The sequence below is a fragment of the Ranitomeya imitator genome, chromosome 3, assembly GCF_032444005.1.
Source record: "Ranitomeya imitator isolate aRanImi1 chromosome 3, aRanImi1.pri, whole genome shotgun sequence".
Classification (NCBI taxonomy): domain Eukaryota; kingdom Metazoa; phylum Chordata; class Amphibia; order Anura; family Dendrobatidae; genus Ranitomeya; species Ranitomeya imitator.
Window position 1 is genome coordinate 341,401,738 of NC_091284.1, and position 19,980 is coordinate 341,421,717.

Consider the following 19,980-nt stretch of genomic DNA (forward strand, 5'->3'; position numbering starts at 1 on the left):
TGGTGGGTCAAAGTGCTCACCACACCTCTAGATAAGTTCCTTAGGGGGTCTATTTTCCAAAATGGTGTCATTTGTGGGGGGTTTCAATGTTTAGGCACATCAGTGGCTCTCCAAACGCAACATGGCGTCCCATCTCAATTCCAGTCATTTTTGCATTGAAAAGTCAAATGGCGCTCCTTCGCTTCCGAGCTCTGTCATGCGCCCAAACAGTGGTTTACCCCCACATGTGGGGTATCAGCGTATTCAGGACAAATTGTACAACAATGTTTAGGGTCCATTTTCTCCTGTTACCCTTGGTAAAATAAAACAAATTGGAGCTGAAGTAAATTTTTTGTGAAAAAAAGTTAAATGTTCATTTTTATTTAAACATTCCAAAAATTCCTGTGAAACACCTGAAGAGTTAATAAACTTCTTGAATGTGTTTTTGAGCACCTTGAGGGGTGCAGTTTTTAGAATGGTGTCACACTTGGGTATTTTCTATCATATAGACTCCTCAAAATGACTTCAAATGAGATGTGGTCCCTAAAAAAAATGGTGTTGTAAAAATGAGAAATTGCTGGTCAACTTTTAACCCTTATAACTCCCTAACAAAAAAAAAAATTATTTTCAAAATTGTGCTGATGTAAAGTAGACATGTGGGAAATGTTACTTATTAAGTATTTTGTGTGACATATCTCTGTGATTTAATTGCATAAAAATTCAAAGTTGGAAAATTGCGAAATTTTCAAAATTTTTGCCAAATTTCTGTTTTTTTCACAAATAAACGCAGGTAATATCAAAGAAGTTTTACCACTATCATGAAGTACAATATGTCTCGAGAAAACAGTGTCAGAATCACCGCGATCCGTTGAAGCGTTCCAGAGTTATAACCTCATAAAGGGACAGTGGTCAGAATTGTAAAAATTGGCCCGGTCCATAACGTGCAAACCACCCTTGGGGGTAAAGGGGTTAACAGAGCTTATTTTTTTTTTTTTGCAGGAAGAGTTGACGTTTTCCATTTTGTCATTTTGGTGTTTAAATGGCCTTCTTATAGCTTTTTATATCATATTTTTCGGCTGTGATTTCATTTTTGGGGCAACTTTTTTCTGTAATTGTTCCATTTGTATTAAAACTATATTATAATTAAATAATCAAGGAAATCCATGTATTCCAGGTCTGTTTCAGGTCAGTGAGGATAACCATGTATATGACACGCTTGGTGATCTTCATCAGGATCTATCCTGTGGCGATTATAGGTGTGAAATCTGGTTTACTTCCCATTCAGATCTTACTGTGGGAGAATATGACATTCAGAAGCTACTGCCTATTCTACTTTTGTCAGCTGACAGAAATACTGGTTGTGGTGAATGCCAAATCTTTGATGGTCCCAATTCATATAACATCAAAATTCCCTTATCAACAAAAGGACAATTTTGTAAGTGTGAAAATAAAGAAAGTTATACACTGGAGCAGATCTTACAAGACCCAGCTTTAAGTAAAAGCAACTTCACATGCAAAAATATTGGCACCGGAGTATATAAACTTTGTCCTGAATATGAAATCAACACCATTATGCAAAGTAAGTAAAAGATTCATTACTTTATGTTGGATATTACAAGTTGTACATGTACCTTGCATTTTAATTGAACTCTTAATTGAACTCCTTCCTTATGATCTCAGTGCCCCTTATAGGATAAAACCTTTCAATACTCCCGTCCTGCAGCAGCAAAGGTCCTGAAATGTTGGCGCTGCTATTCTTGAGGGGTCATGTGACATTATTGTGCAACATGACTGCTGCAGCCAATCAGTGTTGGCTGATCAGCTACAACCCCTCAGAATTCGGTCAGAGCAAGTATCAATTACATTTATTTTATATGGGGCACTGAAGTGATTAAGCGGTGGACATCCAGTCGTGGACCACTCCTTTAATTCAAAAGTAACCTGTCAGGTCCCTCAGAGCTTATAGACTGCTCCAATAACCTTTATTTAGATATTTCAGTAATATGTGAAGTTGTATAAAACACTAAACACATCTGTGCGCAACCCTCTTATATTGCGCAGCTTCCTGTATGTAAATGAATTCGGTGTTGTAAAGCCGCATGTCTGGGCACAGAAGCTGCAGTCATGCCCCGTGAGCATGACTGACATTCCATGCTTTGAATAGTCTTCTCCCTGATGTGTTTGTTGCCTAACTGCACAAAAGACCCCAGCTGTACATGGACTGTCAATTAGATCCACTGGGGAGTGACCGCACCTGTTGTTCCAGGACCAGTCCCAGTTGCCTGGTTTCTCTTTACCCTCAAGTTGTCATTAGAACTGTCCTGGTGTAATTCCAATGCTCCCGGTCAATGATGCACAGTGAAGTCTCTCTCAGCTATCTTCCCATGTGTGCTCTGAGTTTTATGTAGAATGGAGCTGCTTTTTTGAGGTGTGATATCATGGACAGAGCTGGATCCTCCCTCATTATAGTGCAGAGAGCTCATACCAGGACTATAACTAAGAGGAGCAAAGTACTGCAGGATGGGTCTTTGTATATGTAGGATACCAGCAGGTGCGTAGGATGCAGTGACACACAGGAGGCAGAGCAAAGGTTAACAGGTTCTTTATATAAAACAGTGATAGTACAAGCAGGGGGTGAAGGAAATGAACTTGCAGATAGGGGAAAGGCAAATGCAGAAGATAATAACAGGTTAACTTATCAGTCTCTGTGCACTGGAGGAATGATCCCTCAGTGGCGCCACAGGGGGCGCGAGATGTCTCCAATCTGGTCCCGCAGAAGGGCTATGCACTGTCTCCTTGCGGTGATGAATCCTCTGGGTCCTTCGGCACGTGATCTCCTGATCCATGCACAGTTTGGGGTAGAGATGAAAGTCGGCAGCACAGTGGAAGAAGCAGAAAGTTCAGTTGACAAGGCTGCGGCAGAATCACACAGTCCAGCGGACACAGCTACGGTCCGGTCTTCAGCAGGCACCGCAAGAATGGGATTAAGTGATGCCTCTGTGGTGGTAATCAGAGCTAGGGTATGCACTCTATCCTGGTCACTACCTGGTGTGAATGTCTCTCTGGGCTGAGGGCAGCAGGTGTCAGCAGTCTTGCTAGCCTGGAATACAGGCACAGCTAGCTGGCAGGGGCCCGTCGATAGGGTGTCAACCGTCTCACTACTCACAAACTCATTCCCAGCCAAATGTCCTGTCTTCCCGCTCACACGGCTATTTAAGTCGGACTCGCCCCCACCAGTCAGGTGTTCACAACTGTGGCAGTCAGGAACCTCTTCCCCCTGGAATATTGGTGACAGTTCCGAAAGTTCCGGCCCAGACACACAAGAGGGACCATTGACTCGGTACACCTCCCTACACTACCCCATTCTTGTTGCTCACCATTCCATGGGCGAGACTATTCGAGGAGAGCGTGACTGTTTCTTTTTCTCCTGTGTGATTTGTTGCCAGACAATATTCTCTTGGTCATAGCGATTGGGGGTTTTGCCAGCCGTTGTTCGTTCAGAGCGTCTCAGATTAGGAGAAGTAGTGCAGTTCTCCTGTGAGATAGATTCCGGCTGTGGAGAGAGGGCCATGGGTGAGCCTGTACCCTTCAATTTCAATCCTTAGGAACTTAATCTTTCTTCCTCTTCTTCGTCCCCTTATTCCATTGGCATATGGTTCACCTCAGGGGCCTTGGGTTCTTCATCTGTTCAAACCGGTTTTTTAGATAGGCAAGGTGGTAACATATTCCGATGAAGCGTTTGAGTGAGAGCATCCTCCTTTCCCTCAAACTGGACTTTGTACACCTGCCGCTCAGGACTAATTCTCCTCTTCAGTTGATACGGGTCTTTCTCCCAATGATTGTCAAGTTTATCCCGAGGACGCTTCTCCTGTACTAAGACACAGTCTCCAATTTGAAACTCCGTCGCCCTGGGAGTGGTCTTTTTTGCATGTTTCAACTCCCATAATCTAGTCTGGACCAACCGATGTAAAGTTTGCAGACGAAGCCGATGCTCCTGAACCCAGAAGGACACCCCCATCCGTGGGTTGTTCTCTTCTGGATCCAATGCCATTTTGGTGATCCCTTTTCCTTCTCGGCCGAACAGGAGGGAGGAAGGTGTATATCCGGTGATTCGATGTACTCAATTATAATATACCCACACCAGTTCAGAAACGTACTCTGGCTACCGGGCCTTACAATCATTATATAGAGTTCTTAGCATCTGAATCAGTGTACAGTTAAATCATTCACAGGCACCATTAACTTGAGGATGGTACGGTGTGGTGCGGGACTTGTCAATCTGGTACAGGCAATGCTATTCATTCATTACTCTTCCCAAGATACAAGCTCCCTGATCGGAGTGAATTCTCTTCAGACACCCGTAGGGTTGAATGAAGTTCTTACAACTTGCATACGCAGCACTCTGCAGTCTGATCTCAAGTCGGAGTCACCATGGCAAATTTTGTGAAGTGATCCACCATTACCAGCCTTCATGGGCTGGGCTGATGGTCAGATAGTCTATTGTCAAGAGTTCCAGAGGAGCGGAGGCTACAATGGACTGAACGGGAGCTTTCTGCTCTGGCGGCTTAGCCAGTTCACATGTCAGGCACATTCTACAGGCCTCGTCCACTTTCGTCTTCAACTGAGGGTGGAAGATGAACCGTTGTAGCCATTGGAAGGTTTTCTCTGAACCAAAGTGGTCTCCTTGCTCGTGTGCAGCGACATCAATCTCTGACAATGACGTTGCTGGAACGAGGACTTGCCAGGTCACAATCGGCTCAGTTCGCAGGTGCGTTTTCCAATATAATAAGCTGTTCTTCATCCATAGCTGTTCCAATTGTCGTAGGATCCGCAACATCTCCGGCGACAAAGTACCTCTTTCTGGCGAGCTAGGGAGTGTCTGAGAAGCCAGACACTGTCTCAACAAAGCCAGTTCACTATCTTCCTGTTGAAGCTGAACCCACCCATCTCAAGTTTGTCCCAGTATGCCGTTTTGGACTGAGGGATGTATCTGTCCCTGCATTGCCACCACCGTCCTGGTGGACCTCCGAAATCTAGGGACCTCATCATCTTCTAGCTCTTTGTCTCTGTCCTGCTGGGGTCTAGTACTCTTCCTTCTTTACAGGGCATCGGCGTGGGTATTTTCTGACCCCTTTTGTAGGCAATCTTATAGCAGATTTTTGCCATTCTGGCTACTCATCGATGTTCCAAGGCCCCCAGTCTTGCATTCTCCAAGTGCGCAAGTGGCTTATTATCTGTACGCACCCACACCTCGGAGCCAGACAAATATTCCATGAATCTCTCCATCATAGCCTACACCAATGCCAGCAGCTCCAATTTAAAAGAACTGTAATTGTCCAGATTGCATTCGGAATCGTGAAGAGACCGACTTGCATAAGTGATCACCCTCTCTCTTCTGTCCTGCATCTGTGACAACACAGCCCCAAGTCCCAGCAGACTCCCGTCAGTGTGGAGAATGAACGGTTGCGAGAAATCAGCGTAAGCCAGGATAAGAACTTCGGTGAGTGCCTTTTTGAGATCTTGAAAGGCCTCTTTTTGGGACTCCTTCCAGCAGATCTTCCAGTTCTTGGCACCCGAGGGTACCTTTTTCAATAGCTCCTGTAAGGGCTTTGCCCCTCGAGCGAAGTTCTTCACAAACCGCCTGTAATATCCGGTCAATCCTAGGAACTCCCGAACATCCTTCACAGTCTCTGGAGTGGGCCAGTCTTGAATCACGGTGACCTCTCTGGCATGGGTCCGTCGAGAGGGAGTCCACTGTTTCAATGCTCATAAGCTCATTGCCAGCCAAATGTCCCGTCTTCCCACTCAAACCACTATTTAAGTCAGACCCACCCCAACCAGTCAGGTGTTCAGAACTGTGGCAGTCAGGAACCTCTTCCCCCTGAAATATAAATAACAGTATATTTTGGGTCATGACCACTAGATGGGTACATAGAGGTCGCTAATCTGTATATAGTACTGTAGGAGTTAACTGTAGGGGGGGTTAGCTGGGAATAAGTCAGGAAGGTCTTCCTGTATTAGTCAGTCGGGGGCCAGGCCCCTTAGTGCTCGGGTGGGCTATATGCCCGAGCTGCCAGATAACCTCATAACGTTCAAGCATGTGCCCAGCCATCCAGGGTCCATAGAGAAGAGCATAGTACAGCAGATCTTATAGTGGAGGAAGGAGGGAAGCAGAGCAAGACAAAGAGGTCACCGTAAAAGTGTACAGGCAGGTTGCTCCAGAAAGTGGCGGATAGTTTTGTGGGCTTAATCTCTGATGTCCGGGGAGAAACGGACAGATGGATGCTTCATCGTAGTGACACTACAGGGAGGATACAGAGGGTTGTTTCATCTGTGATGAAAATGCTGGATGTACTGTGTCCTGAAGTAAATAAATTTGTTCAGTTGAGAGTCGCCCTGGACTGTGTCTCTATTCTTTGGGATCCAGAAGCAGCTGCTTGCCTGCTAAGCAAAGGGGACACTAACAGCACAGTGATACTGAGCACAAGATGCAATATAAGGAATACCTTTTTCCTGTAAAGGGATGCCAGGGTATCAGACACCTGAAAGGCTCAGCCACGACTACCGCCCTGGCCTACCTTTGCATATACAGAGGCTGAATAGAGAGATATACACTGCATTCTCTCTCAGATGTCTTCATGTCAGTACATCTGTGCTCTGGGTTTTGTTTAGATTAGAACTGCTGCTTTGAGGCATGATGTCATGGAAAGGGGCAGAGCCTCATTCATTATTGTGTATTGAGCTAATACCAGAAAGCAGGGGTGTGCTGGTAACTAAGAGGAGTGATGTTCTCCGGGAATGGGCTGTCAATGGAATGGCAGGATGCAAAGATACAGGTGCTTCTCATAAAATTAATATATCATCAAAAAGTTAATTTATTTCATTTATTCAATACAAAAAGTGAAACTCATATATTATATAGTCATTACAAACAGAGTTTGAAGTGTTTATTTCTGTTATTGTTGATGATTATGGCTTAGAGCCAATGAGAATCCAAAAGTCATTATCTCAGTAAATTAGAATAAAAAAACAAAAAACATCTGCAAAGGCTTCCTAATTGTTTAAAAAGGTCCATTAGTCTGTTTCAATAAACTCCATAATCACGGGGAAGACTGCTGACTTGACTGTCCAGAAGGCAGTCATTGACACACTCCACAAGAAGGGTAAGCCACAAAAGGTCATTGCTATAGAAGCTGGCTATTCACAGAGTGCTGTATCCAAGCATATTAATGGAAAGTTGAGTGGAAGGAAAAACTGTGGAATAAAAAGGTGCACAAGCAACTGGAATAACCGCAGCCTTGAAATGATTGTTAAGAAAAGGCAATTCAAAATTTTGGGGGAGATTCACAAGGAGTGGACTGCTGCTGTAGTCATTGCTTCAAGAGCCACCACACACAGACGTATCCAGGACATGTGCTACAGGTGTCACATTCCTTGTGTCAAGCCACTCATGACCAATAGACAACGCCAGAAGCATCTTACTTGGGCCAAGGAGTAAAAGAACTGGACTGTTGCCCAGTTGTCCAAGGTGTTGTTTTCAGATGTACCGTATTTTCTGCTTTGTAAGACGCACTTTATTTCCCCCAAATTTGGGGGGGAAATGGGGGTGCGTCTTACAAAGCGGATATACCACTTACAGGCTGGGATGAGGGGGTGTCTGCCACCGCTGCGGCCCGCCGCCCGCCACCGCTGTCACCTCGACTGCCACCGCTGCTGCCCTGGGTGATGCTGGAGGCTCCGGTGCTGCGGGGGGCTCTGGCGACATTTTGTGAAAGACCAGAGCCCCCTGGCACTTCTTCCATGCATTCCTGTATGACTGACTCCGGGAAAATGGCCGCCGGAATCTCGGGAGATGAGATTTCAGCGCTGAGATCTCATCTCTCGAGATTCTGGTGGCCATTTTCCCGGAGTCAGTCATACAGGAACGAATGGAAGATCTCATCTCCTGAGATTCCGGCGGCCATTTTCCCGGAGTCAGTCATACAGGAACGCATGGAAGAAGTGCCGGGGGGCTCTGATATTTCGCAAAATGTCGCCAGAGCCCCCCGCAGCATTGGAGACAGCCCTGCAGACCCCCTCATCCCAGCCTGCAGCATAGGAGCCTCCTGCAGCACCGGAGCCCCCATGTAGACCCCCCTCATCCCAGCCTGCAGCAATGCTCCACTCCTGCCTCCAGCAACGACCCTGGGACCCTGATCCACCGCAGCCACAACCCCTGGTAAGTAATAAGACGCATGGATTATAAGACGCCCCACCAATTTATTAAAAAAAGTTTTTTTCTATTTTTTTCCTCAAAATTTGGGGTGCGTCTTATAATCCGGAGCGTCTTACAAAGCGAAAAATATATAAATTTTGCATTTCATTTGAAAATTGAGGTCCCAGAGTCTGGAGGAAGAGTGGAGAGGCCACAATCCAAGCTGCTTGAGGTCTAGTGTGACGGTTCCACAATCAGTGATGGTTTGGGGAGCCATGTCATCTGCTAGTGTAGGTCCATTGTGTTTTATCAAGACCATGTCAGCGCAGCCATCTACCAAGAAATTTTAGAGCACTTTATGCTTCCTTCTGCTGACATGCTTTTTGGAGTTGGAAATTTCATTCTCCAGCAGAACTTGGCACCTGTCCAGACTGCCCAAAGTACCAACACCTGTTTTAAAAACAACAGTATTACTTGCTTGATTGGCCAGCAGAGTCCATGGGGTATGGTCAAGAGGAAGATGAGAGACACCAGACCCAACAATACAGATGAGCTGAAGGGTGCTATTAAAGCAACCTGGGCTTCCATAACACCTCAACAGTGCCACTGTCAGACCGCCTCCATTCCACGCCACATTGATGCTGTAATTGATGCGAAAGGAGTCCTGACCAAGTATTGAGTGCATTTACTGAACATACATTTCAGTAGGCCAACATTTTGAATTTTAAAATCATTTTTCAAGCTGGTGTTATAAAGTACCTCTGTGACATTAGCTCTGCTATAATCCAGCTAATAATGATGTAAATCTACACAGGTAGCTATATTGAGAAATATGGCAGAAGATAAAATCAATCAGGCATGCCACTTTTCAGGAGCCTAAACAGAAGTTTAACATGCATGCTACATGCAGACTAGTTTGATGATAACTTAGAGAATTGGGGTTATTCAAGAGCACACAGGAAAACTTGATAGATCTGTAGCAGTGAAGAAAAATACAAGGGCTGCTGGGAAATTTAGTTTTAGCATTGTAAGAATGGGACCAGTTATGTTGGGCTTAATTGATGTGTTAATAGTAAGCATTTACTATGATTTGTGAAAAATAATGCAATTGTGGGAATGAACCTTTAATCCATGTCCCAGTAGCACCCATTTGGCTGTTTCCCAAATACTGAAGAAAATATTAGGAGAATATATTAATGCCCATCACCGCTTTTGTTTTATTTGTGAATGTATTTCTGTTACTTATATAGCACCAACATATTCTGTAGCACCATACAGAGACTGTGTAACCATTCACATCAGTCCATATTCAACATTAGTCACAAAATGTGAAATGTTATAGGAAGCAGATTTACTTGTATTTTTTGGATGACATAGGCAGATCTGCACAAGCACATTGAGATTTAACTTGCTTAGGCTAGTTTCACATTTGCATTAAAAAACGCAGCGTTTTTAACGCAAACGCAGGTGGTGCAAAAAACGCATGTAAACGCGTGCAAATGCTGCGTTTTGTAGACACATGCGTTTTTGCATGTGGTAAAAAAAACGCGGCGTTTTGACGCATTTACATGCGTTTTTTCCTGCATTTGCATTTTTGAAACGCATGATGAGAAGTGTGTGACAGCTGCCAATCATCAAAATCAACTAGAAAACCCACTATAAACAGAAATAGCTAGGGTTAGGGTTAGGATCCCTAGGGTTAGGGTTAGGATCCCTAGTAACCCTAGGGATCCTAACCCTAACCCTAACCCTAGGGATCCTAACCCTAACTCCAACCCTAACCCTAGGGATCCTAACCCTAACCCTAGGGATCCTAACCCTAACCCTAACCCTAGGGTTAGGGTTAGGATGCCTAGTAACCCTAGGGATCCTAACCCTAGGGATCCTAACCCTAACCCTAACCCTAGGGATCCTAACCCTAACCCTTAGGGTTAGGATCCTAACCCTTAGGGTTAGGGTTAGGATCCCTAGGGTTAGGGTTAGGGTTGGGGGGTGGCTTATCAATGTGTATTCTTGTGTTTTTTTATTGAAACGCATGTGTTTAAAAACGCATGCAAACGCATGTGCTTAAAAACGCATGCGTTTACATAGACAGCAATACGTTTTTTGCTGCAAAAAACACATGCGTTTTTTTGCGGCAAAAAAAGCCGCTATAAATTACTACAGGTTGCATTTCCGCAACAAAACACAAGCATAGAAATGACGCATGCATCGTCAAAACGTGGCAAAACGCATGCAAAAAAACGCATGCGTTTTTAATGTTAAGTATAGATAAAAAATGCATGCTTTTTTTGCGCTAAAACGCAGCGGCAAAAAACGCAAATGTGAAACCAGTCTTACCCACAGACTTAAAATTAGAGAATGTAAACATTTTTAAAACATCAGCGATTGTATTACTCTGCGCACTTCTTTCTTAAAACAAACTAACAAACCAAAGCAACATATTTTAGTGCACGTGCCATGTATTTAGCAAACTAATTACATTTGCCAGAATTAGAAAAAACAATTGTAGTTTTTCGTCTAAAAATTGGCCGACTCTTGTCCATAGGCTATGTTTGGTATTACAGACTACCTCCATTTAAATACTTTTTTTCTCCATGAACTGTCTGAGGTGTATGTCTGATCCTATTGAACTAACACTTGTATTTCTACACTTCAGTGAGAAAAGGATTTGTGAAGATGCCATCAAGTCTAGAAGTTGATGTTGTTGACATCACTGATCACTGTGGAAATGTCATATTTGTCCAGCCTGTGTCCTTGACAGAGATTTTTGATCACCAAGAGAAATTTCCTGTTGTGGCAGAAATTCTGGACACAGCAGAAGTTCATCACTTGGTAAAAAATGACACTTACTCAGCTTTACAAAAAGGACAGAAAATTATAATTTGCAGAAAAATTGTGTCAAAGAAAGTTCTTGCCACAGGCAATAAAGGCAAGACCACCAAATTCTTTTATATTGATGATTCATACAGAGGGAAATTTCGTCAAAGACCAAGGGAGTTTGCTTCCATTTTTGATCTATGGACTAAAGCCCTAGAAGGAACTAAACTTAAAGTTGTAGTGACCCAGGATTGTGATAGTAGTGACGAAAACATTCCTTCCCTTTGTATCGGAGATCATTTACAGGTTTTACATCATACAAAAACTGTCCTAACAACCCCAAAGGGACCACAAGACACTGATGTCCTAGTTTGTAAAAAAATCACAGATGATGATGATGATGGTGATGATGATGATGATGAAGATGCACCAGAGGAAGTCATGCTCCCTACATATATGCAGGGGAGATTTGTTGAAGAACTTAAAGATACTAAAAAATACAATCTATCCAGTTTAATACAGAAACTTCAGTTGCCTTGTGATGTTAAGGTTGTTACAAAAGACATATCTATGTCAAATGATCCTTTGGTATCATTTCCTTCTATTAGACTAGAAGAGATTGTGGAAGAGTCTGCCCTATTGGTTTCATTGTATGACACAGATTCCGAGTGCTTTGAGTTGCCAATTAAATACCTCAACATTTCTTTGGTTTTACTGGAGGAAACAGTGTCACTAACTGATGGGCTAACCATTTCCACAAAAGTAGAAGAACTTACTGAGTGCTTCTATTACAGCCTGAGAAAGGACCTGCCAAGCCTACAACTTCCCCCTCCTAGACCTCCAAAGAGATTAGTGAAAACTGAGGAAAAAATACAACGTAACAAGCCTGTGGAGACAGAAAAAAAAGTTCCTTCAAATCTGAAGGTACCATATTTTTATGTCGATTGGTGACTTCTCCTTGCAATTGAACCATCATTTTGTATCATGTGTTCTTGAGGAAGCACTTCAAGTATTTTTATTCATTAAATGTGTGTATATGTATGTAATGTAGTGTGAGTTTATTAACCCCTTTCTGATATTAGATGTACTATTCCGTTGAGGTGACCTGGGATTTAATTCCCAGGGACGGGATAGTACGTCATAGGCGATCGGCCGCGCTCACGGGGGAAGGGGGTGGGGGGTGGGAGGGGCGCGGCCAATCGCCGCTGGGTGTCAGCTGATTATTACAGCTGACATCCGGCACTATATGCCAGGAGCGGTCACGGACCGCTCCTGGCACATTAACCCCCAGAACACTGCAATCAAACATGATCGCAGCGTTCCAGCGACATAGCTCCCTGTGCGCTTTCCTGAGACCCTCGGAACAACGCGATGTGATCGCATTGTTCCGAGGGTCTCCTTCGGTCTCATCCCTGCAGGCCCCGAATCCAAAATGGCCACGGGGCTCCTTCCAGGTCCTGCAGGGAGGTGGCTTGCAAGCGTCTGCTGAGAGCAGGAGCCAGCAAGCCTGCAGCACTGCCAGACATTTCGCTGATCTGACACAGTACTTTGCAAAGTGTCAGATCAGCAACCTGACACTATAGCATGATGTCCCACCCTGGGACAAAGTAAAAAAAATTAAAAAAAACTCTTAAATAAAGAAAAAAAAATTCTTCCAATAAAAACATTTCTTTATCTAAATAAAAAAAACAATAAAAGTACACATATTTAGTATTGCCGTGTCCGTAGCGACCCGACCTATAAAACTGTCCCACTAGTTAACCCCTACAGTGAACACCATAAAAAAATAAAAAAAGAGGCAAAAAAACGCATTATTATCATACCGCCGAACAAAAAGTGGAATAACACGCGATCAAAAAGACGGATATAAATAAACATGGTACCGCTGAAAACGTCATCTTGTCCCGCAAAAAAAGAACCACCAAACAGAATAAACAGTGAAAAAATAAAAAAGTTATAGTCCTCAGAATAAAGCGATGCAAAAATAATTATTTTTTATATAAAATAGTTTTTTTCGTATAAAAGCGCCAAAACATAAAAAATGATATAAATTAGGTATTGCTGTAATCGCACTGACCCGAAGAATAAAACTGCTTTATCAATTTTAACAAGCGCAGAACGGTATAAACGCCCCCCCAAAAGAAATTAATGAATTGCTGGTTTTTGGTCATTCTGCATAACAAAAATCGGAATAAAAAGCGATCAAAAAGTCACATACCCGAAAATAGTACCAATACAGACCTCACATGACTCTGTGGACCAAAATATGGAAAAATTATAGCTTTCAAAATGTGGAGACTTTTAGTGTGTGACAGCTGACAATCATAAAAACCCGCTATAAATAGTAAATCAAACCCCCCTTCATAACCCCCTTAGTTAGGGAAAAATAATAAAATTAAAAAAATGTATTTATTTCCATTTTCCCATTAGGGTTAGAGTTAGAGTTAGGGTTGGGGCTAAAGTTAGGGTTGTGGCTACAGGTAGGGTTGGGGCTAAAGTTAGGGTTAGGGTAGGGGCTAAAGTTAGGGTTTGGGATACAGTTAGGGTTGGGGCTAAAGTTAGGGTTGGTGTTATGTTTGCTAATGACAGGTGTTATGAAGGCAATCCAGAAACACAGTGTGCTTAGCGATCAGAGCGCACACAGTGATCTGACAAATACCCAAAAATACAAGAACGAGCTCTGAGACGTGGAAACTCTGTAGACTGCACACCTGATCCTATCCTAAACACAACTAAAAGCGGCTGTGGATTGCGCCTAACAACTACCTAGGCAACTCGGCACAGCCTAAGAAACTAGCTAGCCTGAAGATAGAAAAATAGGCCTGACTTGCCCCAGAGAAATTCCCCAAAGGAAAAGGCAGCCCCCCACATATAATGACTGTGAGTAAGATGAAAAGACAAAACGTAGGGATGAAATAGATTCAGCAAAGTGGGGCCCGATATTCTAGGACAGAGCGAGGACAGTAAAGCGAACTTTGCAGTCTACAAAAAACCCTAAAGCAAAACCACGCAAAGGGGCAAAAAAAACCACCGTGCCGAACTAACGGCACGGCGGTACACCCTTTGCGTCTCAGAGCTTCCAGCAAAACAAAAGACAAGCTGGACAGAAAAAAAGCAACAAAAAAGCAAAAGGCACTTAGCTATACAGAGCAGCAGGTCACAGGAACAATCAGGAGAAGCTCAGATCCAACACTGAAACATTGACAAGGAGCAAGGATAGCAGCATCAGGCGGAGTTAAGTAATGAAGCAGTTAACGAGCTCACCAGAACACCTGAGGGAGGAAGCTCAGAAGCTGCAGTACCACTTGTGACCACAGGAGTGAATTCAGCCACAGAATTCACAACAGTACCCCCCCCTTGAGGAGGGGTCACCGAACCCTCACCAGAGCCCCCAGGCCGACCAGGATGAGCCGCATGAAAGGCACGAACAAGATCGGAAGCATGAACATCAGAGGCAAAAACCCAGGAATTATCTTCCTGAGCATAACCCTTCCATTTAACCAGATACTGGAGTTTCCGTCTAGAAACACGAGAATCCAAAATCTTCTCCACAATATACTCCAATTCCCCCTCCACCAAAACCCGGGGCAGGAGGCTCAACAGATGGAACCATAGGTGCCACGTATCTCCGCAACAACGACCTATGGAATACATTATGTATGGAAAAGGAGTCTGGGAGGGTCAAACGAAAAGACACAGGATTGAGAACCTCAGAAATCCTATACGGACCAATAAAACGAGGTTTAAATTTAGGAGAGGAAACCATCATAGGAATATGACGAGAAGATAACCAAACCAGATCCCCAACACGAAGTCGGGGACCCACACGGCGTCTGCGATTAGCGAAAAGTTGAGCTTTCTCCTGGGACAAGATCAAATTGTCCACTACCTGAGTCCAGATCTGCTGCAACCTATCCACCACAGAATCCACACCAGGACAGTCCGAAGACTCAACCTGTCCTGAAGAGAAACGAGGATGGAACCCAGAATTGCAAAAAAATGGAGAAACCAAGGTAGCCGAGCTGGCCCGATTATTAAGGGCGAACTCAGCCAACGGCAAAAAGGACACCCAATCATCCTGGTCTGCAGAAACAAAACATCTCAGATATGTTTCCAAGGTCTGATTGGTTCGTTCGGTCTGGCCATTAGTCTGAGGATGGAAAGCCGAGGAAAAGGATAGGTCAATGCCCATCCTACCACAAAAGGCTCGCCAAAACCTTGAAACAAACTGGGAACCTCTGTCAGAAACAATATTCTCAGGAATGCCATGCAACCGAACCACATGCTGAAAGAACAAAGGTACCAAATCAGAGGAGGAAGGCAATTTAGCCAAGGGCACCAGATGGACCATTTTAGAAAAGCGATCACAGACCACCCAAATGACTGACATCTTTTGAGAAACGGGAAGGTCAGAAATGAAATCCATCGAAATATGTGTCCAAGGCCTCTTTGGGACCGGCAAGGGCAAAAGCAACCCACTGGCACGAGAACAGCAGGGCTTAGCCCTAGCACAAATCCCACAGGACTGCACAAAAGTACGTACATCCCGTGACAGAGATGGCCACCAGAAGGATCTAGCCACTAACTCTCTGGTACCAAAGATTCCAGGATGACCAGCCAACACCGAACAATGAAGTTCAGAGATAAGTTTATTAGTCCACCTATCAGGGACGAACAGTTTCTCTGCTGGACAACGATCAGGTTTATTCGCCTGAAATTTTTGCAGCACCCGCCGCAAATCAGGGGAGATGGCAGACACAATGACTCCTTCCTTGAGGATACCCGCTGGCTCAGATAGACCCGGAGAGTCGGGCACAAAACTCCTAGACAGAGCATCCGCCTTCACATTTTTAGAGCCCGGAAGGTACGAAATCACAAAGTCGAAGCGGGCAAAAAATAACGACCAACGGGCCTGTCTAGGATTCAAGCGCTTGGCAGACTCGAGATAAGTCAAGTTCTTATGATCAGTCAATACCACCACGCGATACTTAGCTCCTTCAAGCCAATGACGCCACTCCTCGAATGCCCACTTCATGGCCAGCAACTCTCGATTGCCCACATCATAATTACGCTCAGCGGGTGAAAACTTCCTGGAAAAGAAAGCACATGGTTTCATCACTGAGCAATCAGAACCTCTCTGTGACAAAACCGCCCCTGCACCAATCTCAGAAGCATCAACCTCGACCTGGAACGGAAGAGAAACATCTGGCTGACACAACACAGGGGCAGAACAAAAACGACGCTTCAACTCCTGAAAAGCTTCCACAGCAGCAGAAGACCAATTAACCAAATCAGCACCCTTCTTGGTCAAATCGGTCAATGGTTTGGCAATGCTAGAAAAATTACAGATGAAGCGACGATAAAAATTAGCAAAGCCCAGGAACTTTTGCAGACTTTTCAGAGATGTCGGCTGAATCCAATCCTGGATGGCTTGGACCTTAACTGGATCCATCTCGATAGTAGAAGGGGTAAAGATGAACCCTAAAAATGAAACTTTCTGCACACCGAAGAGACACTTTGATCCCTTCACAAACAAAGAGTTAGCACGCAGGACCTGAAAAACCATTCTGACCTGCTTCACATGAGACTCCCAATCATCTGAGAAGATCAAAATATCATCCAAGTAAACAATCAGGAATTTATCCAGATACTCACGGAAGATGTCATGCATAAAAGACTGAAACACAGATGGAGCATTGGCAAGTCCGAACGGCATCACTAGATACTCAAAATGACCCTCGGGCGTATTGAATGCAGTTTTCCATTCATCTCCTTGCCTGATTCTCACCAGATTATACGCACCACGAAGATCTATCTTAGTGAACCAACTAGCCCCCCTAATCCGAGCAAACAAGTCAGATAACAATGGCAAGGGATACTGAAATTTAACAGTGATCTTATTAAGAAGGCGGTAATCAATACACGGTCTCAGCGAACCATCCTTCTTGGCTACAAAGAAGAACCCTGCTCCCAGTGGTGATGACGATGGGCGAATATGTCCCTTCTCCAGGGATTCCTTCACATAACTGCGCATAGCGGCGTGTTCGGGCACGGATAAATTAAATAATCGACCTTTAGGGAATTTACTACCAGGAATCAAATTGATAGCACAATCACAATCTCTATGCGGAGGTAGAGCATCGGACTTGGGCTCTTCAAATACATCCTGATAATCAGACAAGAACTCTGGGACCTCAGAAGGGGTGGATGACGAAATCGACAAAAATGGAACATCACCATGTACCCCCTGACAACCCCAGCTGGATACCGACATGGAATTCCAATCCAATACTGGATTATGGGTTTGTAGCCATGGCAACCCCAACACGACCACATCATGCAGATTATGCAACACCAGAAAGCGAATAACTTCCTGATGTGCAGGAGCCATGCACATGGTCAGCTGGGCCCAGTATTGAGGTTTATTCTTGGCCAAAGGTGTAGCATCAATTCCTCTCAATGGAATAGGACACCGCAAAGGCTCCAAGAAAAACCCACAACGTTTAGCATAATCCAAATCCATCAGATTCAGGGCAGCGCCCGAATCCACAAACGCCATGACAGAAAACGACGACAAAGAGCATATCAAGGTAATGGACAGAAGGAATTTGGACTGTACAGTACCAATGACGGCAGACCTAGCGGACCGCTTAGTGCGCTTAGGACAATCAGAAATAGCATGAGTGGAATCACCACAGTAGAAACACAGACCATTCAGACGTCTGTATTCCTGCCGTTCAACTCTAGTCATAGTCCTATCGCACTGCATAGGCTCAGGTTTAACCTCAGGCAGTACCGCCAAATGGTGCACAGATTTACGCTTGCGCAAGCGTCGACCGATCTGAATGGCCAAAGACAAAGACTCATTCAAACCAGCAGGCATAGGAAATCCCACCATGACATCCTTAAGAGCCTCAGAGAGACCCTTTCTGAACAAAGCTGCCAGCGCAGATTCATTCCACTGAGTGAGTACTGACCATTTCCTAAATTTCTGACAATATACTTCTATATCATCCTGACCCTGGCACAAAGCCAGCAAATTTTTCTCAGCCTGATCCACTGAATTAGGCTCATCGTACAGCAATCCGAGCGCCAGGAAAAACGCATCGACACTACTCAATGCAGGGTCTCCTGGCGCAAGAGAAAATGCCCAGTCTTGAGGGTCGCCGCGCAAAAAAGAAATAATAATCAAAACCTGTTGAATAGGATTACCAGAAGAATGAGGTTTCAAGGCCAGAAATAGCTTACAATTATTTTTGAAACTTAGAAACTTAGTTCTATCTCCAAAAAACAAATCAGGAATAGGAATTCTTGGTTCTAACATAGATTTCTGATCAATAGTATCTTGAATTTTTTGTACATTTATAACGAGATTATCCATTGAAGAGCACAGACCCTGAATATCCATGTCCACACCTGTGTCCAGAATCACCCAAATGTCTAGGGGAAAAAAAAAAAGTGAACACAGAGCAGAAAAAAAAAAAAAAATGATGTCAGAACTTTTTCTTTCCCTCTATTGAGAATCATTAGTTTGGGCTCCTTGTACTGTTATGTTTGCTAATGACAGGTGTTAGGAAGGCAATCCAGAAACACAGTGTGCTTAGCGATCAGAGCGCACACAGTGATCTGACAAATACCCAAAAATACAAGAACGAGCTCTGAGACGTGGAAACTCTGTAGACTGCACACCTGATCCTATCCTAAACACAACTAAAAGCGGCTGTGGATTGCGCCTAACAACTACCTAGGCAACTCGGCACAGCCTAAGAAACTAGCTAGCCTGAAGATAGAAAAATAGGCCTGACTTGCCCCAGAGAAATTCCCCAAAGGAAAAGGCAGCCCCCCACATATAATGACTGTGAGTAAGATGAAAAGACAAAACGTAGGGATGAAATAGATTCAGCAAAGTGGGGCCCGATATTCTAGGACAGAGCGAGGACAGTAAAGCGAACTTTGCAGTCTACAAAAAACCCTAAAGCAAAACCACGCAAAGGGGCAAAAAAAACCACCGTGCCGAACTAACGGCACGGCGGTACACCCTTTGCGTCTCAGAGCTTCCAGCAAAACAAAAGACAAGCTGGACAGAAAAAAAGCAACAAAAAAGCAAAAGGCACTTAGCTATACAGAGCAGCAGGTCACAGGAACAATCAGGAGAAGCTCAGATCCAACACTGAAACATTGACAAGGAGCAAGGATAGCAGCATCAGGCGGAGTTAAGTAATGAAGCAGTTAACGAGCTCACCAGAACACCTGAGGGAGGAAGCTCAGAAGCTGCAGTACCACTTGTGACCACAGGAGTGAATTCAGCCACAGAATTCACAACAGGTTGGGTTGTGGATTAGGGTTATGATTACGGTTAGGGGTATGGTTAGGGTTAGGGGTGTGTTGGGGTTAGGGGTGTGTTGGGATTAGGGTTAGGGGAGTGTTCGGGGTGTGGTTAGGGTTATGGTTAGGGTTGGGATTAGGGTTAGAGTTAGAATTCGGGGTTTCCACTGTTTAGGCACATCAGGGGCTCTCCAAACGCAACATGGCGTCCGATCTCAATTCCAGCCAATTCTGCGTTGAAAAAGTGAAACAGTGCTCCTTCCCTTATGAGCTCTCCTGTGCGCCCAAGCAGGGGCTTACCTCAACATATGGGGTTTCATCTTACCCAGGACAAATTGGACAACAGCTATTGGGGTCCAATTTCTCTTGATGCCCTTGGGAAAATAAAAAATTGGGGGCTAAAAATCTTTTTTGTGGGAAAAAAAGATTTTTTCATTTTCACGGCTCTGCGATATAAACTGTAGTGAAACACATGGGGGTTCAAAGTTCTCATAACACTAGATAAGTTCCTTGGGGGTCTAGTTTCCAATATGGGGTCACTTGTGGGGAGTTTTACTGTTTAGGTACATCAGGGGCTCTGCAAATGCAATGTGATGCCTGTAGACCAATCCATCTACCGTATATACTCGAGTATAAGCCGAACCGAGTATAAGCCGACCCCC

The 19,980-nt window shown here is 44.3% G+C and overlaps 1 protein-coding gene across 3 annotated transcripts in view; it reads left to right on the forward strand.

Moving 5' to 3' along the window:
* Positions 1–19,980, forward strand: part of THEMIS2 (thymocyte selection associated family member 2) — a 197,552-nt gene that overhangs the window by 96,641 nt on the left and 80,931 nt on the right. For 2 of the 3 annotated variants that reach the window (XM_069756790.1, XM_069756792.1), the window contains exons 3-4: positions 1,154–1,558; positions 10,833–11,917. In XM_069756790.1, coding sequence (XP_069612891.1) covers positions 1,154–1,558; positions 10,833–11,917 — 1,490 coding nt within the window. The remainder of the gene's footprint in view (positions 1–1,153; positions 1,559–10,832; positions 11,918–19,980) is intronic. The other variant, XM_069756791.1, reaches the window with a different exon arrangement.